This window comes from Scardinius erythrophthalmus (assembly GCF_964197995.2).
Source record: "Scardinius erythrophthalmus genome assembly, chromosome: 25".
NCBI lineage: Eukaryota > Metazoa > Chordata > Actinopteri > Cypriniformes > Leuciscidae > Scardinius > Scardinius erythrophthalmus.
Window position 1 is genome coordinate 14,272,978 of NC_138245.1, and position 25,732 is coordinate 14,298,709.

Genomic DNA, 25,732 nt, shown 5'->3' on the forward strand with positions numbered 1-25,732 from the left:
TTCTAATATTTATTTCAGTGGTTTGAACGCATTACCTCAATGGAGAACTGACAATGCATAATTGGTTTCATTAGAGGTGTGAACGTTTAACCACATCTCCACCCAGACAACCTGGGTGAAAGTGAGTACACCTTGTACAGGTGTGGGTTTCCCAACATATGAGTCATATGGGAGTACATGTGTGCATAGTTTAGTCTTCCATCCATTTCTTTTGAGTTCCTCCCAGCAATCTAGAATTAGGGAGAGGTTTGTTATTGTTATGTCACCCTGCATCAAATGCAGAACAGGCAGTGATGCTGAAGCTTTATGAGCAATGCGTTTGGCCCGATTGAGGTTAAACCAGTTTGTCCACTCTTGAAGTGTATTACTTGCTGCACTGAGAATTCCATAAACAGTAGGAAGAGAACAGAGGAAAACACGGTCTCGTCCTGTGGAAACTCTTCAGCGTGGCACATTATCACTGCTGATATTGAACAAGGATTTAAAAGCTCATGGGATTCAAGGTAAGGCTTTTCTTTGCTGTTAAAAGTTTACAGCAGTACTTTTGACTTCACTGTTTTTGCGTCTGTATAGTACTGAGAATAAAGTTTGAATGTATAGCAAGTGCAGTTTCTGTTATGAATGACTATGCAGCACTTGCACAAGTTATGCTCATTTAATCTTGTTTTTACTATAATTTACAAATGGGTTGATGTATTATATTGCAAATTGCATTTAACTTGCATATTAAAACGAGAAGCATTACACAGGGATTGTTACAAGGCGGTTATTTTATGTTGTGACTGAGTGAAAGAGTACTTTACCATTATTTCTTTTGAGTCCACATTATTAACAAATTGCTACTGACTAGTACCTTATATTGAAAATAATGCTTCTGAAGCACATTTTCAGATCCTGTATATTTAATTTTTGATTACTATAAATATGCAAATTAAATAGATCATATACTGTAGATAGTAGTTAGTAATTGGATTGTTTTTGGAGCCGGTTTCATTGAAGTAAGACAACGAAATCTTTATAGTTGAACAGGTTATCAAAATATGTATCCTTACAGATGATCATGGGAGTACCTGCTACCTCTTTGATTTCACATGTTTAAAACTAAGGGTGTGGTTAAAAAGGTGAAGTCTGTTCACATTTTTCTTTTATTTGGCCTAACCTGTTCTTAACGCCCTCTTGTTACACTATCCCTGAACAATTCGTTGAATACCTCACAGTTTCGTCTATATGTTTATCTGCCAGACAGCTGTATTAAGCATTAACATGTTTCAGGATTACTTGTGCACCAAGATAAATGTCATTGTGCCAATTGGCAAACTCTAATGTAAATTTAAATTATGTTTGCTCAGTCTTGTTTCATTCTGAGAAGGTGTGCTTCTTTTCATTTACTGATTAACCATGTGTTCATAATTCATATGTTCTATTCTGTCATAGCATTATTACCAGCAATTAACAATTACATGTGTGCCAATAATAATTAGCACTGGAACTTGGGTGTCTTGTTGCTGCTGAATCATTTCTTTTGCATTTACAGGTTTGAGTTTTGGAGGCTTTTCTTCACTGTAAATGTTTACAAGTGAAATGGTATGTTGTCACATTTTTTTATCATCTAAACTATATTTTATGCATTTTGTCTGATCTATCAAATATATTTTAAATCCTTGTGTAATTTGTTATAAAGAATAAATGATGAGTTAGTTATTAATAAAAATGCTAGTAGAGCATTTGGTAGAGGTGCTACATGTTTCTCATCAAAAACTCTTCATGAAATTTTGAGGGGGACAATACACCATAATAGTATATTGTAATTTGCAGACTCTTCATCGAAGAAGCCTTTCTGACAGCCTGCTGCTTGAAGATGATAATGTCTCTGGAGAGAGATTGGAGTACTCAGACCTGGAATTTCTAGAAGGTACAGCACTGTTTGATTATGAATTTTGTACATCAATGCATATTTTTTAAGCATCATTCTTTTACAAAACACTTGTACTGTGAATAAATAAATCTGCTTTTGCCATGAACGAAAATATAAGGATAAAATAGATTACATTTCCATTTCAGATAATGAAATTGTGGGTGCCAGTGGTCAGTTTGATCTAAAGAGGAATAAACAAAAGAAAAATGAAGTTGTGGACATTTTGAAGTTAATTGATAATGACAAGGAGGTGACGAAGCATGGTTTGAAATCCAGCAAGAGCTTGGAAAGTCTGGATGTCAAAGCTCCAAATGAGGTCTGTGGACATTGCATTCACAATTTTTTTGCAACCCTAAATCATAATGATTTGTTCTGATTACAATGTTTCAACAGGTGTGGAAAGATTCATATGACAAGCTCTACAATACTAAAGTCAGGAAATACATGAAAGGAAACAAAGCTGCAAAGGAATACAGACATGGCACACACAATGGTCCAGCGACAGCTCAAACACTTGACCGCAAAGGCAGGATAAACGTTGCAGCTATACTTGAGAATACAGATCGGAAGTGTCTCACTCCATATGAAACAAAACCTGACGAGAAAGTGGATCATGAATGGCCTATGATCCATTATGGTACCAATGATTCTACAGGTGAATACAACTCAGACATGTTACTACAAGGATCTGACCTAATGAGAGGTGCAAAAATCAAAGGCAACATTGCAAGTGATGTTTCATCACATCAATCCAAAATGAACTTACCTGATGTTGGAAGTGAAATCAACCTACGGGGTCGAACATATACAGATTCAAACATAAATGTTGGTATTAGTTCGCCAGATTCAAATCTTACACTGCCAAATACCCAAGGATCTCCAGTAATGCACCTCACAAAAGGTCATTTCAAAAGCCCAAATGCATTGCTTAATTCTTCTGATATGGATATGGATATGGATGTACCATCAATTAATGTCAAGAAGTCAAAATTTAAAATGGCAAAGTTTAGCTTCTCTGGAAACAAGAAAACAGACATCAATTATGATGAAAGGTCAAAATTAGCATTATCATCCCCTGAAGTAGCTGCAGGTCTTAATGGTTCTTCTGATATACAAATTGATGGACCAAAAGCTGATTTCAAAGGTCTGAAAACAGACCTTCCAGACATAGACATGCATTCTGGAAAACTGAAAACACCCACTTTCAGCATGCCAGATTTTGATCTGTCAGGACACAAAATGAAGACACCTGACTATGATCTGAAGACCCCTGAAATGGATCTGTCAGCTCCAAAGTTTAAGGCAGACTTTGATTCACAAGACATCAACATCAGAGGTCATAAGCCAGATATCACAGCCTCAGACATGGATTTTGATATTCCTAAAGGCACATTTAAAGAACCAAATTTCAAGAAACCCAATCTTGACATGAATGTACCTGACCTCAACATAAATGTCCCTTCAGGTAAACCAAAGCTGCCAAAATTTGGCATCTCTGGAAGCAAGACAGTGGAACCTGATCTTAAAATAAAATCTCCAGACCTGAATCTCAAAAGCCCCCAAATTAAGGGAGGAATCAATACCCCAGACATGGACCTGAATCTGCCTCAATCTGATTTGAAAGGCCTAAACCTAGATATCAAATCACCCGATATTGATGTTAATGGCCCTTCAGGAAAATTTAATATGCCAAAGATAAAGATGCCCAGTTTTGGCCTTTCAGGTTTGAAAGGGCCACGTATGAATGTGGATGCCGGCATTGATCAGCCTGACATTAATCTCAGTGCATCAACTCCTACACTAAATGCAGGAATAAATGGCCCTGACAGTGACATTTATGGACCTAATTCTGATTTCAAAGGTCTGAAAACGGACCTTACACTACCCGACATGGACATGCCATCTGGAAAAATGAAAATGCCTACTTTCAAGATGCCTGATTTTGGACTCTCAGGACCCAAAATAAATACGCCTGAGTATGATCTGAAGATCCCTGAAATGGATTTGTCAGCCCCAAAGTTTAAGGCAGACTTTGATTCCCCTGACTTCAACATTAAAGGCTATAAGACAGATATCACAGTACTTGACACGAATTTTGATTTCCCTAAAGGTAAAATTAAAGGACCTAATTTAAAGACACCCAGTCTTGACATGAATGCACATGACCTTGACATAGATGTCCCTTCAGGTAAACTAAAGCTGCCAAAATTTGGCATCTCTGGAAGCAAGACAGTAGGACCTGATCTTAAAATCAAATCTCCAGATCTGAATCTCAAAAGCCCCAAAATTAAGGGAGGAATAGATACACCAGACATGGATCTGACTCTGCCTCAAACTGATTTTAAAGGCCCGAACTTAGATGTCAAATCACCTGATTTTGATGTTAATAGCCCATCAGGTAAATTTAAAATGCCAAACCTAAATATGCCCAGTTTTGGCCTGTCAGGTTTGAAAGGGCCACACATGAATGTGGATGCTGACATTGATCAGCCTGACCTGAATCTGAGTGCATCAACTCCCAAACTAAAAGCAGGAATAAATGGTCCTGATATCGATGTACATGGACCTAATGTAGATCTCAGAGGTCCAAATACAGATCTTACTCTTCCAGACATTGACAAGCCTTCTGGAAAAATGAAAATGCCCAATTTAAAGATGCCAAAGTTTGGTGTCTCAGGACCAAAAATAAAGACACCTGACTATGATTTGAAGACCCCTGAAATGGATTTGTCAGCTCCAACGTTTAAGGCAGACTTTGATTCCCCAGACATCAACATTGGTGGTCATAAGCCAGATATCTCAGCACCTGATCTGAATGTTGATTTCCCTAAAGGTAAAATGAAAGGACCAAATTTCAAGAAACCCAATCTTGACATGAACGCACCTGATCTCAACATAAATTCCCCTTCAGGTAAACTGAAGTTTCCCAAATTTGGCTTCTCAAGTGGCAAACCAAAAGGCCCAGATCTTAAAATCAAATCTCCAGACCTGAATCTCAAAAGCCCCAACATTAAGGGAGGAATGGATACACCAGACATGGATCTGACTCTGCCTCAAACTGATTTTAAAGGCCCAAACTTAGATGTCAAATCACCTGATTTTGATGTTAATGGCCCATCAGGTAAATTTAATATGCCAAAGTTAAAGATGCCCAGTTTTGGCCAGTCAGGTTTGAAAGGGCCACACATGAATGTGGATGCTGACATTGATCAGCCTGACATTAATCTGAGTGCATCAACTCCTAAACTAAAAGCAGGAATAAATGATCCTGATATTGATGTACATGGACCTAATGTAGATCTCAGAGGTCCAAATACAGATCTTACTCTTCCAGACATTGACAAGCCTTCTGGAAAAATGAAAATGCCCAAATTAAAGATGCCAAAGTTTGGTGTCTCAGGACCAAAAATAAAGACACCTGACTATGATTTGAAGACCCCTGAAATGGATTTGTCAACTCCAAAGTTTAAGGCAGACTTTGATTCCCCAGACATCAACATTGGTGGTCATAAGCCAGATATCTCAGCACCTGATCTGAATGTTGATTTCCCTAAAGGTAAAATTAAAGGACCTAACTTAAAGACACCCAGTCTTGACATGAATGCACATGACCTTGACATAGATGTCCCTTCAGGTAAACTAAAGCTGCCAAAATTTGGCATCTCTGGAAGCAAGACAGTAGGACCTGATCTTAAAATCAAATCTCCAGACCTGAATCTCAAAAGCCCCAAAATTAAGGGAGGAATAGATACACCAGACATGGATCTGACTCTGCCTCAAACTGATTTTAAAGGCCCGAACTTAGATGTCAAATCACCTGATTTTGATGTTAATAGCCCATCAGGTAAATTTAAAATGCCACACCTAAATATGCCCAGTTTTGGCCTGTCAGGTTTGAAAGGGCCACACATGAATGTGGATGCTGACATTGATCAGCCTGACCTGAATCTGAGTGCATCAACTCCCAAACTAAAAGCAGGAATAAATGGTCCTGATATCGATGTACATGGACCTAATGTAGATCTCAGAGGTCCAAATACAGATCTTACACTTCCAGACATTGACAAGCCTTCTGGAAAAATGAAAATGCCCAATTTAAAGATGCCAAAGTTTGGTGTCTCAGGACCAAAAATTAAGACACCTGACTATGATTTGAAGACCCCTGAAATGGATTTGTCAGCTCCAACGTTTAAGGCAGACTTTGATTCCCCAGACATCAACATTGGTGGTCATAAGCCAGATATCTCAGCACCTGATCTGAATGTTGATTTCCCTAAAGGTAAAATGAAAGGACCAAATTTCAAGAAACCCAATCTTGACATGAACGCACCTGATCTCAACATAAATTCCCCTTCAGGTAAACTGAAGTTTCCCAAATTTGGCTTCTCAAGTGGCAAACCAAAAGGCCCAGATCTTAAAATCAAATCTCCAGACCTGAATCTCAAAAGCCCCAAAATTAAGGGAGGAATAGATACACCAGACATGGATCTGACTCTGCCTCAAACTGATTTTAAAGGCCCAAACTTAGATGTCAAATCACCTGATTTTGATGTTAATGGCCCATCAGGTAAATTTAATATGCCAAAGTTAAAGATGCCCAGTTTTGGCCAGTCAGGTTTGAAAGGGCCACACATGAATGTGGATGCTGACATTGATCAGCCTGACATTAATCTGAGTGCATCAACTCCTAAACTAAAAGCAGGAATAAATGGTCCTGATATTGATGTACATGGACCTAATGTAGATCTCAGAGGTCCAAATACAGATCTTACTCTTCCAGACATTGACAAGCCTTCTGGAAAAATGAAAATGCCCAAATTAAAGATGCCAAAGTTTGGTGTCTCGGGACCAAAAATAAAGACACCTGACTATGATTTGAAGACCCCTGAAATGGATTTGTCAACTCCAAAGTTTAAGGCAGACTTTGATTCCCCAGACATCAACATTGGTGGTCATAAGCCAGATATCTCAGCACCTGATCTGAATGTTGATTTCCCTAAAGGTAAAATGAAAGGACCAAATTTCAAGAAACCCAATCTTGACATGAATGCACCTCGTATTGACAAGCCTTCTGGAAAAATGAAAATGCCCACTTTAAAGATGCCTAAGTTTGGTGCCTCAGGACCAAAAATAAAGACACCTGACTATGATTTGAAGACCCCTGAAATGGATTTGTCAACTCCAAAGTTTAAGGCAGAATTTGATTCCCCAGACATCAACATTGGTGGTCATAAGCCAGACATCACAGCACCCGATCTGAATGTTGATTTCCCAAAAGGTAAAATGAAAGGACCAAATTTCAAGAAACCCAATCTTGACATGAATACACCTGATCTCAACATAAATTCCCCTTCAGGTAAACTGAAGTTTCCCAAATTTGGCTTCTCAAGTGGCAAACCAAAAGGCCCAGATCTTAAAATCAAATCTCCAGACCTGAATCTCAAAAGCCCCAAAATTAAGGGAGGAATCGATTCACCAGACATGGATCTGACTTTCCCTCAAACTGATTTTAAAGGCCCGAACTTAGATGTCAAATCACCTGATTTTGATGTTAATAGCCCATCAGGTAAATTTAAAATGCCAAACCTAAATATGCCCAGTTTTGGCCTGTCAGGTTTGAAAGGGCCACACGTGAATGTGGATGCTGACATTGATCAGCCTGACCTGAATCTGAGTGCATCAACTCCCAAACTAAAAGCAGGAATAAATGGTCCTGATATCGATGTACATGGACCTAATGTAGATCTCAGAGGTCCAAATACAGATCTTACACTTCCAGACATTGACAAGCCTTCTGGAAAAATGAAAATGCCCAATTTAAAGATGCCAAAGTTTGGTGTCTCAGGACCAAAAATAAAGACACCTGACTATGATTTGAAGACCCCTGAAATGGATTTGTCAGCTCCAACGTTTAAGGCAGACTTTGATTCCCCAGACATCAACATTGGTGGTCATAAGCCAGATATCTCAGCACCTGATCTGAATGTTGATTTCCCTAAAGGTAAAATGAAAGGACCAAATTTCAAGAAACCCAATCTTGACATGAATGCACCTCGTATTGACAAGCCTTCTGGAAAAATAAAAATGCCCACTTTAAAGATGCCTAAGTTTGGTGCCTCAGGACCAAAAATAAAGACACCTGACTATGATTTGAAGATCCCTGAAATGGATTTGTCAGCTCCAAAGTTTAAGGCAGACTTTGATTTCCCAGACATCAACATTGGTGGTCATAAGCCAGATATCACAGCACCCGATCTGAATGTTGATTTCCCAAAAGGTAAAATGAAAGGACCAAATTTCAAGAAACCCAATCTTGACATAAATGCACCTGATCTCAACATAAATTCCCCTTCAGGTAAACTGAAGTTTCCCAAATTTGGCTTCTCAAATGGCAAACCAAAAGGCCCAGATCTTAAAATCAAATCTCCAGACCTGAATCTCAAAAGCCCCAAAATTAAGGGAGGAATAGATACACCAGACATGGATCTGACTCTGCCTCAAACTGATTTTAAAGGCCCGAACTTAGATGTCAAATCACCTGATTTTGATGTTAAAAGCCCATCAGGTAAATTTAAAATGCCAAACCTAAATATGCCCAGTTTTGGCCTGTCAGGTTTGAAAGGGCCACACATGAATGTGGATGCTGACATTGATCAGCCTGACCTGAATCTGAGTACATCAACTCCCAAACTAAAAGCAGGAATAAATGGTCCTGATATCGATGTACATGGACCTAATGTAGATCTCAGAGGTCCAAATACAGATCTTACTCTTCCAGACATTGACAAGCCTTCTGGAAAAATGAAAATGCCCAATTTAAAGATGCCAAAGTTTGGTGTCTCAGGACCAAAAATAAAGACACCTGACTATGATTTGAAGACCCCTGAAATGGATTTGTCAGCTCCAACTTTTAAGGCAGACTTTGATTCCCCAGACATCAACATTGGTGGTCATAAGCCAGATATCACAGCACCTGATCTGAATGTTGATTTCCCTAAAGGTAAAATGAAAGGACCAAATTTCAAGAAACCCAATCTTGACATGAACGCACCTGATCTCAACATAAATTCCCCTTCAGGTAAACTGAAGTTTCCCAAATTTGGTTTCTCCAGTGGCAAACCAAAAAGCCCAGATCTTAAAATCAAATCTCCAGACCTGAATCTCAAAAGCCCCAAAATTAAGGGAGGAATAGATACACCAGACATGGATCTGACTCTGCCTCAAACTGATTTTAAAGGCCCGAACATAGATGTCAAATCACCTGATTTTGATGTTAATGGCCCATCAGGTAAATTTAATATGCCAAAGTTAAAGATGCCCAGTTTTGGCCTTTCAGGTTCGAAAGGGTCACATATGGATATGGATGCTGACATTGATCCGGCCAACCTTAATCTGAGTGGATCAACTCCCAAATTAAATGCAGGGTTAAATGGTCCCGATATTGATGTACATAGACCTAAACTTGATTTCAAGGGTCCAGACACCAACCTTGCATTTCCAGACATGGACATGCCATCTGGTAAAATGAAGATGCCAACTTTAAAGATGCCTGATATTGGTTTCTCAGGACCCAAAATAAAGACACCTGACTATGATCTAAAGACCCCTAAAATGGATCTCTCAGCGCCAAAGATTAAAACTGATTTTGATTCCCCAGACATCAATATCAGAGGTCATAAGCCAGATTTCACAGCCCCAGATATGAGTGTTGATTTTCCTAAAGGTAAAATTAAAGGACCAAATGTCAAGAAACCCCATCTTAATGTGAATGCACCGGACTTTGACACTAACGCTCCTCCTGGGAATCTTCAATTCAACTCTCCAAAGATGAATCTCAAAACCCCGCGAATTAAAGGAAGAACTGATAGCCCTGACTTTCAAGGCCTTGGGCCTGATGTTGATTTTGGTGCCTATACGCAAGTACACACTTACAACTTTGCCGTCCCAAGAGGGAAAATAGAGTCAGCCAGAACAAATGATCTTGATATCAGAATACCGTCTCATCAGAAATATGGTGCCTCAGAATTTAACATGCAGGACCCTTATTTCAACTTGAACAGAGACATGAAATTTTCAGATAAAGCCCAGTGGCCTGCAATGCAAAAACATCTCTCCAGCTCACCTGATTTTACAATGGCTTTACCCACCTCCAAGACCAGAATCTCTGGTGTACGTCCAACATCATCAGATGTTTACTACACTGATATGCCTGGGGCACTCAGGTCAAGAGATCATAAAACAAACACAAACAACTTTGGTATTGATGACAACTGGAACAATATATCAATGCCTAAACTTCAAGTTACAAGAAGTAGAGAGAATTTGGCTGTGAGAAATTCAAATATGGGAATGAGTACCATGCAAAGATCACCCCATATGGGAGGTAATGCAGGTTATAGGAACACTCGTGTGGTTCCTGGACGTAATTACACTACTGATGACATATGCTACACTTATAAAGGGATGCCTAGAAGAGATGGATGGGGAAATGGGCAAACTGAACAAAGTCGCAGACAGACAATGAGACGTCTGCAAATGCATGCAATGGATCTGGAGGTTCCAGAAAGCACTTTGAAAGGTTCAAAATTTAGGGTTATTAAACTAATATAGTTGGAAAATTAAAAGGAAGGTATGTGAGAAATAAGAAGGAGCTTGTCCTTGGTAATCATGTTTACAGATCTGTTAGTGGGCTGATTAAAGTAGCCTGTTTGTATAAAAAACTTCAAGTAGATACTGGAAGTTGCATTGAGCAAACTTAACTCTGTTGAAAAAAATGTATAGAGATTTTATATTGGAAAACATAAACTTGCAATTATAGATCATTAGCCTCTTTATAAAAACATTCCAAATACAGTTTCTAAATCTTTTTTTTATTTTATGTTTTATAATGACAATATTATGTGGAGCTTGCCTGATTAAATATTGTAAATCATAGGCTATATATTTTGTAAAGTATATAAAATGCTACAGTGATGTATAAATACAATGTGGATGATATGTCAAATGGTTTTGTCTGGAAAATAGTTTGTCTGTCTGGTGAATGTCTTGTTTCTTGCCATCTTTTTTCATCTATTGTCTCATATTTGTTTTTAGCATTGTTATGCTCAGTGATACAGTAAGGACCGGGGGGATTTTTTTTTTTTTTGAAGGATGTACATAATTTGTAAAATATTCCTTCTAACATTGTTGCTACCTTTTGTTGATATACAAAAGTACCTGTTATTATAGAATACTTAAGATGTTATGTGATTGAAATAAACATAAATATACCCTTTGCTGAAGTGGTTATTTTGAAAAAGTTTACTTAAATGTTACATTAAAAATATCAAACCTGGAAAGCTGCTATTAACATTCTTCTAGCCCATTTATTAAAGAACTGACCCAAACAAATCACAAAAGATTCACATTTTAGAGCTAGCAAGTTAGAGCTTAATTGTGGACTTATTTACACTAAATTGTGATTGGTCTTCTATCTGCCATTTATTTGCATACTGAATTGTGATTGGAATTTTGTTGAACACATTTTACTATACACTGTATACACTGTACTGCTGCAGCTGACTGTTTTGTCTTAATGACGACTTTAGACAGCTATGGTGTGCTTTTCTCCTGGATTGAGAGGTGCTGTTGCGCTTGTGTGCATACGGGTTCGAATCCACCCTGGGTCATATCCCAGTCCTCTTCTCTATTTTTTCACTGTACACCTCTTACGAGAGATGGATATTTTTTACCCTATAGCAACATCTAGAAAGTGATGTTAAAATATTTGGAAATTGATGGAAATTCATTGATTAAAAGGGTGAAAACTATCACGCAGCCTAACATTATGCATGTTATTGGTGACCTGTAGAAGCAAACAAATATGAAAATCTATCATATAGCCTAATATTATCTATTATTGGGTCTAAATGAACGAAATCGAAAGAAAAAGCGACTTTTTAATTTTTTTTATAATTATGTTTATTGAATTTTCATTATAATACAAATACAACAAAACATCACAAAAAAACAAAACAAACAACAATACAATAAAATAAAATAAAGGAGCACCAGTAGCTCAGATTTTTATATAAAACAGGACTACACCATAATAAAAAAGATTAGAGAATAAAAACAAAACAATAACATATTTCAAAAAGATGCAGAAGAGGACAAAGGTCCAGATAGTTAAACAATAACAAAATTCCTTGTAATATAATAAGGCAAAGATGAGTTTCCAAATAGTCAAGATAGGGTCCAGACTATAAAACTGGCATGTTTTTTGATGTAATACTTTTTAGATAAGACGCTCCAAGGGAATCAACTCAAAAATAACCTTATGCCAACCTTTAATAGAGGGAGATTTATCACTGATCCAATTAAGTAAAATGTTTTTTTTTTTTTTTTGGCAGCAAAGGATAGAATATTATACAATTTCTTATTAGCAGATGAAACAATGCGTCCAGTATGAAAAAATCTACTTTTATAACTTCAAAATTAAAATCTCTAGGCATTTTGACATTAAATTAAAATTATTAGAAGAAATACGGTTCCTAGTATTAGTTACCATAAATAAATAAATTAAAAAAAATCACAAAGTGATTTAACGACGTTTGTAATGGTTTTAAATCAACTACCTTTTGGCAGATGCTTACCATTTCAGGGTTACGCAAGGGAAAGAGGTTTTGTATAGTTACAGGTCTTGCTTTCCGGATGCAATCGGATTTTTTCGGCCTCTTGCCTCCATTTTGTACCGACTGACTCCGGGATTTCCGGGATTTCGTAGAACTGGGTTCGCTGAAGTCCAGCGTTCCGCCGTTGAACAATATCGCCCTCGATCAGTGGGCAGCAATGTTAATAGCAACAAGCGACCCGGTTTCGTGAATCTTTGACTTTCGAGCTTTCATTTCACACTGTTGAACTGTTTGGAATAAGTTTGCAGAGTTTGCATTAACCAGCCTTCAGAATGACAGCGGACCACAGTAAACTCTCGCTCGACTAGTTAACAGTTACTTAGTTAACGTTACCAGGTTTATTCGGTGGCCGATCAGACAGCGGATCATCGGCGAAAGAGCACCCAGTTACTGTTTAACATTAATGTTGTTTGGGACAGGATCTCGTACCGCACACGACAGGTAAGCTTTGTCAACGTCTTTATAGCCGGAAGAGCTGCTAACGTATCAAGTTAACCTATTTGTTATTGTTATGACATGTTTTAATGGATACACAAGTTATTTAGCGCTAAGGTTTTGCATGGTTTTACTGGTGTTGTTTTTGTTAATCAACGAGTCGTTCAGACAGGTTTTGTGAACAGGTTCAAACGATTCATTGAAATGATTCATTTCAAAATAAACTTTTGTTTACAAATCTCCATCATTTGTGTTGTTCAGAACATCGTTAGTCGCTCAAATGTTTTGGTTTTTCCCAATACATACATAAAAGCGGTTAAACCTGTACCACGACGGATCCTGGATCCTGTATGGGATGACAGGTATGGTCGCTTCGGTCTGTGTGCACACGCACAGTTTAAATATTTGTTGACTCAGATGATCATGTTTGCAACATTATACACACAACACGTCATTTTCACAATCTGGTTTGACCTGCTCCATTATTATTTTCCTTCTTTTTGCTCTGAAATTATTTTAAATCTACATTGGTCTGACATGACAGCAGATTATGATACTGATCTTGAACAGTAAGCTATGCTTCAAATATGGTATCTTTATCTGTATTACATGCTTTTAGAGACATGTAAAGCCTAACATATGAAATATCAGTCTAATAATAGTCTTTTAAACGAACCTTTAGACAAAATCTAAAACAAATTAAAATAAAATAAAATTGAATATGCTTTTTAGAGTATGTTTTGTATCATATTTGATACATCAGGTTTTTATGGCCTATATGATATGGTGAGACTAGAGCTCATACACCTCAAGAGGCCTAAAATTTGCTGTTAATTATATGGCCTAAAAGTAATTCGAAATTTTGATAGCTTGTTATAACAGTATAACAGACTACTAACATAAAATGCTTATAAATATCAGTTGCCACTCTATATCCCAATAAATATGGTTACGATTGTATTTAAATGCTTTATGATCAAAGCTCTGTAGTTTTTAATTATTTGGGTGCAAAACATATAATGCAATGCAATACAATAACGATTGAGAGATGTTCAAATAAACATTCCTCAAAAGCCTGATGTATTGTATTTGTCTCTCACATTTAACTATTTTTTTCTGAAAAATTATGTATGGATAATCAAGTAAACCTAAGTTGCTTAAGTCCAGTAAATACGTTTACATTATAAAAAAATCATTAAAGATTTCACAAGAAAAAGACATCGACGATCTGAAGGAGGAATTATACTAGAATAGAGCCCGACCGATATGGATTTTTGGGCGCCGATACCGATAAAAAAAAGCCAGATACCGATATATCGCCGATATTATTTATGTGTATATTATAATACAGTAGCAATCTTATTTATGTGTATTATTTATAGTACAGCAAGTTTGTACACACTTTCCAATTGGTGTGTACAAACTTTTGATGGGTACTGTAGGCCTATATAGAATACACAGTATAAACAGAATAAATACAGTAGGGGAGAGGCGGGACAGTTGAAACACTTTTCAGATAAATGTCGTTTTCTAAGATTAGGTTACAGATAGATTTTTTATTTTTTTGTGATTAACAACTCACATATGTGTTCTCTTAGTATCATGTGTTATTCGGTACAAATATAGAATGATTTAAGGAAAATATGACTTTGAACGGGAGTTGTGCTGTGTTTCAATCGTCCCGCCTGTGCGGGACGGTTGAAACACAGGGGTGGGACGGATGAAACATAACAGTTTAAATGGCAACTATTCATCTAATGCTTATTTTTGTGAACAACACCTGACAAGTAACTTATGTACATATTGTTACAAACATATTTTGTAATTTATTTTCATTTAAAGGTTCATATTAACCATTTTTGTTCTGTCGCCCAATAAACAATAGGCGATAAGCCTATGCGCATTTTGTAATCTTTCTAACAGGCTATTTTGACGAAGACAGACAAATCAGTTTACAATTAATTTTCTTACATTTCTTCCTTGAGTCATATTGAGTGTTTGCTAGTTGAATAGCCTGTTATTATGAAGAAAACGAGGCCAACCAGAAGACGATAAATTAAATTTATTGAATATTGAAGATTGGACAATCGATGATTATTACAGAGATAGCATGTGTTGCGTAATTGAAAATTAATTTGCATTAAAAGAAACACAAGTCTAGAAAAAGTATATGAATCTATGAACAGTATAGGCTATGACCAGGTTTAACGTGCAGGACGCGCGGTCGGGACGGTTGAAACACTGTTTCAACCGTCCCGACAGCGTATCCTGTCATTTAAACCTATTTTGCTCTTAAACTAAAAAACTCTGATATTGCACACTTAAGGGTGTGTTGCAGTACTAATACACCTGCCGTATTATCATTACAATGGCACATGAAACAATAAATCCAACTTGTCAGTCCAAAAAAAGTACCGCACGAAATAATTCACTCACCGCATTCAAAAACAGCTTTGCGGCTTTAACTCCAAAACGACACGACGTAAAGAAGAAATGTTTTCGCGGGTATGTTAGGCATTGCGTGCTGTACGTGCTGACGAAATTTGACGTACATGACGTGAGTGGTTTTCAAGCAAATCTCAGTGTTTCATCCGTCCCGCGTTTCAATCGTCCCGCCTCTCCCCTATATAAATGTTTTGCAATGATAACTCAAATGTGGTGATTAAACACTTGTGTGACAAAGATATGTAATGGAGGCAGGGTGAATGATAGAATGAGAATTTGAGCTGTAACCAAACTAGTTTGCATTGCATTTTATATTATATTATATTCTAAATACTCTTCTATTTTTAATCTTAATTTCTCTAATATCTACCAGATCTACCGATCTTTTTAGTAAAGTAAAATTAATAATATCATAATGAAAACGTTTATAATTACATATGTACAGTAGTTTTATACTATTTTAAATAAGTAGTAAGCAAAATGTACTTCGAATATTCATTCGGTGGGTTGGTATTCGATTTGAAAATTTGACATTCGAATATTTGTTGTTGTCCCCCATCTGGGATCCCCCGCGAAACGGTTCTCATTCGCGCTTGAATAAGGCCGGCGACACACTGCTGCGTGGCATGGCCGTTTTTATTTCGGCTCCCATGTTAACAGGTTAGAGTTTGCACACTGCCTGCGTGAGCCACGCGGAAAACGCATGCATGCTAGAAACAGAACCGACGCGCAAGTGTTCCAGCGGGAGTGTTCTCTGGCAAGAGCGCAGAACAGCGGAGTTTGTATGGAGGAAGTGCATGTCTGAGCTTGTGTTTTGGATTAAGCTGTGTTGCTTTGACATTGTGGAAAATAGAATAATAGAAACAAAATGTATTAGCCTTTTTACCCCTTATTATCAATCTAAATTAATCTCGTTTTTTAATTTAACTTAATTTCGTTTTTCTTTATTTAAATTTCGTTTTTCTTTATTTAAATTTCGTTTTTTCTTTATTTAAATTTCGTTTTTCTTTATTTAAATTTCGTTTAATTTCTTTATTTAAATTTCGTTTTTCTTTATTTAAATTCCATTTTTCTTTATTTAAATTTCGTTTAATTTCTTTATTTAAATTTCGTTTAATTTCTTTATTTAAATTTCGTTTAATTTCTTTATTTACATTTCGTTTAATTTCTTTATTTAAATTTCGTTTTTCTTTATTTAAATTTCGTTTAATTTCTTTATTTATATTTCGTTTTTCTTTATTTCAATTTCGTTTTTCTTTATTTAAATCTACCCTTTACTGTGTCAGTAATTTTGTTAGTCAGAAAAATTTTAGACTACCTTAAAAGTATTGCTTAATTTAACAGACCTGTGTGTGTGCTTTTATATCACTAACAGTGTCCGTTCTCGGACGCGTTCTCTGCCGGCGTGAGGTGCGCCGCTTCCTGCTCGCGCTGTTCTGTATACTTTACTAAAAGTGTATAAATTCTGAATTGAAACATTAATTGTGTCACGTCTCCATCTGGCTACTTTTAATGCAAAATGGCCCTATATAAAGTGTTATAATTACATAAATTATTGGAATATTGCTTGATGTTGTAACGTAGCAGAATGAGCTTTAACACTGTGTCTACACCGGACACGCTGTTATTTTTTTGCCACTTTTGCCAGTTCTTTGTAACAGCTTTTAGGTGCTTTATTGGCAGCGCCATCCTTACATAAATCACTGCACGCTGCATTTTTTTTAATATTAATTTATCGGCCGTTATAAATGCCGATACCGATAGTTAGGAAAATGTCTAATATCGGCCGATAATATCGGCCCGCCGATATATCGGTCGGGCTCTATACTAGAAGGCCTTTTACTTGCTAAAAAAGTATCGATCAGAGGACAGAAGGCATGTAGATTATGTTTTTCATGAATTTTGACCATGTTGATAATTTTAGAGGCCTTAGAAATTCGTTTATCAGAAGTGATACTGTAGGTTTTATAAGCGGGTCATGAGATTATTTCCAGCTGCCAAGTAAAAATGTACCATTGAAATCAAGTCTGCACTTTTTATATATAGCCTAGTTTATTATGAGTCTAGTAAAAATAGTTGTGTATTTTACACGATTGTCAGACAAAAGTAATTTTTCTCACAAAATGTTACTGACGGGAATGACAGCCTTATTTGACACCAGGCATTGATGTTGATCTTGCAGTCCTGATCAAATTTAGTCAGCTGTCAGTTTGAGCACAGAAACTTTACAGATTAAACTCCTTACACGTTTCACGTCTACTTTTATGCGTATCATTAATCACAAACATTTTCTTGCGACAGCTTGGTGTAATAAACAAGGCCTCTGAGAGATTTGGTATGGCTGATTAGAGAGAGAAACTCGCCTGCCGGTTTTGGCCTGTTATGTGAAGAATGCTAAGCTTATTTTTCTAGATTGACTTATGTTTTGTGGTGTATTTAATGCTTTTAAAATTTTAATAGGTTAATTCTTGTAAGATTAAACTTTGGGCAGTTTGCCTTCTTCTCTTTGTAGAAACTGTGCATTTGTTTGCCTCTACGGGTGACCAGGTTTGCTTAGTAGAGGCTGGTTTATTTCTTTATTGCAGTATCCATGTGTTGTCAGTCACATGTAGATTTCAGGAATCAGCCCACATGCAGTATTTGTTTTTTTAGTTTATTAGGTTTGTGTGCTACCCTTGTAGTTTTATTCATTCATGTTCATAGACAAGGCCATGATGAAATAGAGCAGCGACAGGCGTTTCAAGAACAGTGTGCAATAGTTTGAATGTAAATAAGATGAGCCATTCATGTCATTAGCATACAGGTTTTATTCAGTGTTTGCCACAATCCCCATGCTTCACCCATTTTCACACTCTCTCGCTTTCCATAAGTCGTTGTGTGACTGCAGATCCTGCTTAGCGACATTCCGGTTAGTCCTGCTGCAGTTTTGTATCACCCCACTTCATCTGTGGAGTGTGGACGTGTGCTAGCACTTCTGACTGAACTGGGAACGTTTCTGGAGTTCCATACTGGAAGGAAAATTAATGGGGGGGAATTAATGAATTTAGTTTGCTGCCCACTGCTGAGTAGATCCTGGAAGTTTCAGGTGGTTTGAGAGGTACTGTGACGCTACGTTGATGACGTTAACCACCAATGAATGTCACTGTGATGAGTCATATTTTTAACTTTTAAATGATTATTTTAGCGACAACCATCTTTTTATTAATCTTTTCTATATATCTGAAGTCTGATGGCTGTAATTCTTTCACCTTGCAGAGTTTTTGTGAGGATACCGAGTGCAGAAGATTGAGGTGACTTGACGTCTCCCAAAATTCACCAGGATGCCGATTCCTCCTCCTCCCCCTCCGCCTGGACCTCCACCACCCCCCAGCTTTAGCCAGGTCAGTGTTAAGCGAAGATCGTTCTCGCTGAGACGAATGCAGCAGTTTTTGTGTTTTTTTTCTCACAGATTTTAAAGCCGCCTCTCCTTACTTAATTGAGTTCTTTTTTTGCTGCTTATTGCACTTAAACAGTCAAAGACACGTAAAATAATTGGTGAGTATTCAGGTAAACACAGTCAGTGGGGCTGCTCAATTATGGAAAAAATCATAATCGCTATTATTTTGGTCAGTATTGAAATCACGATTATGTAACACGATTATTTCATATGACTTTGGGAACGTGTTGCGTTTATTAAAAAGACACCTTTCAACAATTCTCAAAAAATCTGAAGAAATTTGTTATGGAAGCCTGGGTTACAGAGGATGTTGAGGGGGTTGTGGATTGCTGTTTCTGTTTCTTTATTAGATTGTCATAGGTTACTCTGTGTTTAATTTTCAAGTGGTTAAACAAATTCTTGGTGTTCCCTTGCGTTGCAGCCACTACCATGTAGTAAATCTTGCTATCAATCAATCAACCCTTTATTACAGACTCAAAGTCCAATATAAAAAAAAAACAAAAAAAAAACAACAACAACAAGACAGTCAACATATACAACCCATACAATCCATCACAAACATCTAGAGTCACATAATACACCAGTACCAGTGTCTCCACAGCTTTGACTGATATCGTGTAGTACTAACCCTTATATTTGATAAACACACAATAATTTCGTTTTTAGAAGCATTAAGCCGGCAGATAAATCTATACATAAGATTACGTAACAATGCTTTAAAAGTGATTACTCTTACACTCACAAACATTTCACTTGCACTATGCCATCTAGGTCTCCTTAGTAAGATTCTCATTGCGTCATTATAAGCTACTTGCAGCTTCTGTAAACTAGAGGTTCTGTAGTTACACCACAAATGAGCAGTATATAATGTTGTACAGTATGCTTTAAAAAGTGACACCTTCACCTCATCTGAACAGAAACTAAACTTACGCAACAGTATATTTGCCCGCATATATATCATGCGGCGCTGCCTCTCAATGTCCTCATCATCTGTCATGTGCTCAGTAATAATATGTCCAAGGTATTTTACTTTCTCACACACAGTGAGACTCTTGTTAGACAACTTAAAAACTGGAGAATTTATACTTTTATCCTCCTTAGTTCTGCAAACCATAACCATACTCTTATCAGGATTATATACAATATCATGTTCAAGACCATAATCAGAAAACACATTTAAAAGCTGTTGAAGACCAGCACTGCTAGGACTAAACACCAAAAGATCATCCGCATACATAATATGATTCACTAAAGTATTCCCACTCATACATCCAGTTTTACAAAAATTCAAACATTCAGACAGCTCATCCATGTAAAGATTAAACAAAATTGGGGACAAAATCCCTCCTTGTCTCACCCCGTTACTGACCCCAAAAGGGGCAGAGACCTTATTGCCCCATTTAACTCGCATCAACTGGTGGGCATACCAATAGGCCAAGATTCTCACAATGTATTCTGGTACCCCTCTTTGTCTCAATTTAAAAAACAGCTTATCATGGTTAACCCGATCAAAAGCTTTAGATGCATCAATGAAACACATAAAAACTGATGAATTTTTATCTCTATACTTATTTACAATTTCCTTTAGTGCATAGATGCAAAGATCAGTACCATGTTCAGCCTTAAATCCAAACTGATTGTCTGTAGAATTAATAAACTCATTTAACCTATCCAACAAGATTTTTTCCAAGACTTTAGACAAAATACTAGCTAAAGCTACAGGTCTATAATTATCTAAGTTACCCACCATTCCAGCTTTGTTTTTAATAACTGGTACTAATAAAACAGACAACATTGAATCTGGTAACACATTGTGAATCAAAAATCCAGTAAGACAAACAGCTAATAGAGGGGCTATCCTCTTACTTCCATATTTAAGATGTTCAGCAGAAATATTATCTAAGCCACTAGCTTTATTTTGAGGTAATTTGCTTATAGCTTGATCTACCTCATGTGACATAATCACTATTGGATCATTAACTTGGTGATCGCCCCCATTATAATCATTTTGGATACAATTAAAAAGACTACAATAATGTTGTCTCCATAATTCCGCAATATTCTCTGCCCCAGAAACTCCATTCAAAGTACAAGGAAGAGACACTCTGCAACTATTGAGAGTTCTGACTTCTTTCCAAAAGTCAGTGATATTATAATTTAGGAGCTTCATAGAATCAGCCCTTAAAATTTGCTCATTTTTGCAAATAAAACGAATAGCATACTTATATCTTGCATTTGTAGACTTCTTATACTGAAGCTCTGGCCCATGCCTGGGTCTACCCGCCGTCACCCATAATTTATATGCTTTCTGGGCTTCGGCTTGATATTTAGCTACATATTTACTCCATCCAGGCCTAGCCTTATTAATTATACCCTTCGATTTAAAAAATGGCTTGCTACAACCATGTAAGACATTAACTATATCATTATACATTGAGCAGATTTCCTTCTGATGATTTACATCTTTACAGTTAACATCACTACACATTGTTGCTATGTTTCTGCTCGTCGTCGGATTCCTCAAAGCCAAACTGTTCTCAGACAGCGTAGTTGGTTTTGCCTTTTTTGCTCACCAAACGTTGCTGTGGCCGCCTTCCTTCTGCCATCTTTACATTTTGTTTTTAAATTCCAGCGGATGATATGCACACGACTTGCCTCCCGGACTGTATAGGCTGAGTTTATGGCTTTGGGAGGGGCGGATGTGCGCGAGTCATTCAGAACACAAGACAAAATAAGAGTGTTCTTGCAAAACAGTACATGGCAAAATAATCGTTTTTACTTGATTGTACTATTTTGGTGATCGGTGGGAGCCAAAATCGAAATCGAAATTCAATTATTTGCACATCCCTAACATTCAGTTATATTTTAAGTGATCGTAAACAGTTGAGAAATAAATCGCATGTGTTACAGTATAATAGATCCAGGTCTTAAAGTGACAGCAGCCTAATATACCGGCTGCTAAATAATGAGATAATATTAAAAATATCTGGCAGTTTTTACCCATGGTATAGATGTCAAAATTGTGGCTAGTAACTTTGGAAAACCACTAACCACAGTGGCTGGCGAGCAAAAAAGTTAACGTCAAGCCCTACTTGTGAGTGTAAAAATGTACATTATTAATTTATAAATATCATTATGTTTAATTCAGAAATGTCATTATGTTTTATATATTTATATATTTTTCAAGGCCATTATTTTACAAAAAAAAAAAATATATATATATATATTATCATTATGTTTTTGGAGTTTGGAGAGTGACACCACACAAGGCTGAACTATCCTTGTCATAAAAGTCTGCAGAGGTCCTCTCTATTATATTATTTCCAGTTTTATGATTTGTATGTATGTTTCTGCATCTTGGTCAACCACATGACTTTCATTTGGTGGACAATTTAAAAAAAAAAAATATATATTAATAAGCAGTGAAGTATTGTTTTGTTACTTTAAAACAAAAAGTAAATGTAATAAAAAATAATGTATTTTTTCATTATAACCCTTAAATTGTTTTATTTTATCCCCCACAAAAAATATTGTAAATGAATACATTTTAATTCAGAAATGACCAACAAATTTCAGCATAGAAATTTAAGTCAACGAATTCAAGTCAATTTTAATATATCATATTTAATAAATGAATATATCTATTTTGCAACATACAAATGTGTTTACGTTCAGGCGAACACCGCAACTCCGAAACTCAATCAAAATGATGCGAAAGGAAGAGGAGCTCTGCTGTCAGACATCTGCAAAGGCGCCAAACTGAAGAAGACCGGTCCGATCAATGACAGAAGTGCACCGATCATTGAAAGTAAGTCAGCTGTGTGCTTTTATGCTGAAAATACAGTTAATGTTTGACATGACCTGCCTAACAATATTTTTTTTGGCAGAGCCTGGAGGTCGAGGTGGCAGTGGTGGTGGTGGTGGTGGCGGAGGTGGAGGTGGAGGTAGTGGAGGATTTGGAGGTGGTTCTGGGCCGAAGGCTATGGGAGGGTTGTTCAGTGGCGGAGTGCCTAAACTACGACCAGTCGGAGGTGAGTTCCCCTTTTACACCAAGTACTTCAATGATAGGTTGTTATTATCTCCAACTGTTTTTTAATGTGTCTCCACAGACAGCTCTGTAGGACGGTCAGCGTTGCGGCCGCCTGGCTCTCGCCCTGCAGTACCTCGTGTTCCGAGTCATTCTGAAGCGGACGGCTCCAGTCGTGGTGATGGAGGTCGCTCCTCACCTCCTGAACAACCACGAAACCAACGTCCCACCCTGCCAGATGTCTCCAAACAATCTGCTGCCAGCAGCTCCGCAAAACCCGCCAACTCCGCTCCACCTCCACCCCCGCCATTCAATCGCGGGGGCAACCGCGGACCCTCAGCCCAACCGAGTTCTGGGGCACATAGTCGTGAGAAACCCCTTCCACCACCACCACTTGCAAGCAAGGGGCCTCCACCACCTCCATCTTCTGCTCGCGATGGGCCCCCTAAACATCTCCCCGTTTCATCTCGCTCCTCTTCATCCTCCTCCTCTTCTTCAAACGCACAGCCACCCCCTCCTCCTTATCGCCAGCCGCCGTCTGCGAATGGAGACCCTGCCCCGGAGTTGCCGCAGAGGCGAAACTCGCTGAACAAGAGAGGACATGCCAATGCTAACGTCCGTGGCCAGGCTCCTCCTCCTCCACCGCCTGCCCAGCAGAACAGACGACCCCCACCACCAGTACGCGATCCAGTGGGCCGTAGCACAGGTAAAAAGGTTTGAAGCGGTTTAGGTCACCTCAACATGTAGTCTCACTATTGAGTGCCTTCCATGTCGGTTCCTGAAGGATTTTTCCCATTTATCTTTTTTTCTTCCTAGGGATTAATTTTTTTTTTTTTTAAATCTTTAAAAAAAATTGCTACGAGATGAATCACAACAATACAAACCTAGATTTGAAGCAACAAAGTATCTGAAAATCTGACAAAAAGATAAGACTATGTGCTTAATAACTTTAATGAGGAAAAGAACTACAATCCCATGAAGCATTTTCAACGACACAATTGAAAAAAAAAGCTATAGATAAAGATAAAACTATTTATTTAAAGATGTTGATTATGTAAATTCATTTTAAAGTTTAAAGAGCGTAGGGAGATTAACTCGATAAAGTCATTTGCAGTGCTTCATGGGAGTGGACGGACACTAAATTGTTTCGTTTGGTGCGATTTGTTTGTTTCTCTGCAGATGGGAAATGTAGTTTTTCACCAGGAATTTGTCTGTTAAACACAATATGTACACAATATAAACACAATATAAACACAAATAATTCAGCTGTTGAAACATGCCATCAATTAACAACCTTGTAGCTTCTAAAAGGTTTGTATATAAGGTTTATAAGTTACTGTTAAAAACCTATTCCTCTATGGAGAAAATGAATGGGATTTTTACTTCCAGAATCTATATATTTCCATAATCCTAGAAACACAAACGTGGAATTTGGGTGCAATGTTCATAGTGCTTTTTGGACGGACGGACATTGTCACACTCTAAAAAATGATTTTTAAAAATGCACCATCAAAGCACCACACGTTTTACATTCATACAAGTCTTCTGAAGCTGTATACATTAGCTTTGTATGAGGAATGAAATTTCACACATGGCTTCTGAAGACTTGGAATATCGCATACAAATCCTATGTAAAGTATATTTTGCTGCTTTGAGAGCTTGATGGTCGTGATGTACCAAAAATTCAGCAACTGAATTTTTTATTTTTTTGGTTTCGTCTAAATGTTTCTGAGTGCCTAGATCACTGCCAGAAACACTGATGTTTAATTAGCACATTTTTGATTTAGCATCTACGTTATGTACACAACGTGGATAATCTACAAGACGTATGGACACACTTCACCGTGACCAAAAATGGTGCAAAAGAAGCAATATTTAAAATTTGTTCTGCTGAAATATCGAGTGGTGGCTTGTTGCCTCTTGAACTTTACTACAACTGGTTTAATTCATAACCTGAGAAAATGACACACTGAACAGTGAACTGAGTTCAATTACCCAAATTTAATTACTGAAACTGAAAACTTTGGTTTTGGTAAAAGATCTATTTCGGTGCATCACTACCGTCTGTTTTCATCCCATTTTACTTTTATTGTGTGTTAAAGAGCAGTGTAAATATTCTGCCAAATATCTCCTTTGGTGTTTCACCAAAAATCATACAGGGTAATGATTACAAAATGTATACCTTTAAATCAAGGATTTACTACAATATACATGTAGTATAAAGACAGAGCGTATTTAGGCCACGCCTACACCCGGGGGGAAAACAATCTAACCGTCTCCATTGACTTTGCATTGCGAGAGGCTGCCTCCTTGTCATTTCTTGCTTCTAACAAAAGACAGAAAAATGCCTAAAGCTGCTATGTGACAAGGTGTACAGCAAACAAGCTAAGAAACCCAGAAATACGTTTTATTAGCTCTCGACCCCCAAAAAACTGGAGGAGACCGTAATCGGCAACACAGGATAGTTTATCTTACAGAAATATATATATAAAACTGACATTTGGATATTTGACTCACCAGTGACCAAATGTTTAAACTTACTGCACACGTAGTGTATTTTTTAGTGCATATTGAGTGTCAGGACCCCACAATTTACCCTTTCGTTGCAGCCTGTATCCACTTTTATGTCCTCAAACAGTCGTTTTTTTGGGGTCGACAGCTTATGAAAACTCATTTCTAGGTTTCTTAGCTTGTTTGCTGTACACCTTGTCACACAGCAGCTTTCAGGCATTTTTCTGTCTTTTGTTATAAGTCATAAATGACAAGGAGGCAGCCTCGCGCAATGCAAAGTCAATGGAGAC

At 37.3% G+C, this 25,732-nt stretch overlaps 2 protein-coding genes across 3 annotated transcripts in view; both read left to right on the plus strand.

The window, feature by feature from the left end:
• Nucleotides 1–4: 4 nt before the first annotated feature.
• Nucleotides 5–11,189, plus strand: LOC308686136 (uncharacterized protein). Of its 2 annotated transcripts, XM_081358525.1 has the most exons (5): nucleotides 5–503; nucleotides 1,535–1,584; nucleotides 1,816–1,912; nucleotides 2,062–2,231; nucleotides 2,309–11,189. In XM_081358525.1, exons 2-5 carry the CDS (start codon nucleotides 1,567–1,569, stop codon nucleotides 10,523–10,525), a joined length of 8,502 nt encoding a protein of 2,833 aa, XP_081214651.1. In that variant the 5' UTR covers nucleotides 5–503; nucleotides 1,535–1,566; the 3' UTR covers nucleotides 10,526–11,189. The 2 variants fall into 2 exon arrangements, with proteins under 2 accessions (XP_081214651.1, XP_081214652.1); XM_081358526.1 differs by lacking the exon at nucleotides 5–503 and having other exon boundaries at nucleotides 837–1,584.
• Nucleotides 11,190–12,663: 1,474 nt separating this feature from the next.
• The window catches only part of wipf2a (WAS/WASL interacting protein family, member 2a), a 16,595-nt gene continuing 3,526 nt past the window's right edge, over nucleotides 12,664–25,732 (plus strand). Inside the window, exons 1-5 of the mRNA XM_081357669.1 lie at nucleotides 12,664–13,029; nucleotides 18,724–18,848; nucleotides 22,580–22,712; nucleotides 22,792–22,935; nucleotides 23,014–23,645. Of these exons, the coding sequence (XP_081213795.1) occupies nucleotides 18,789–18,848; nucleotides 22,580–22,712; nucleotides 22,792–22,935; nucleotides 23,014–23,645 (969 nt within the window). The 5' untranslated portion in view covers nucleotides 12,664–13,029; nucleotides 18,724–18,788. The remainder of the gene's footprint in view (nucleotides 13,030–18,723; nucleotides 18,849–22,579; nucleotides 22,713–22,791; nucleotides 22,936–23,013; nucleotides 23,646–25,732) is intronic.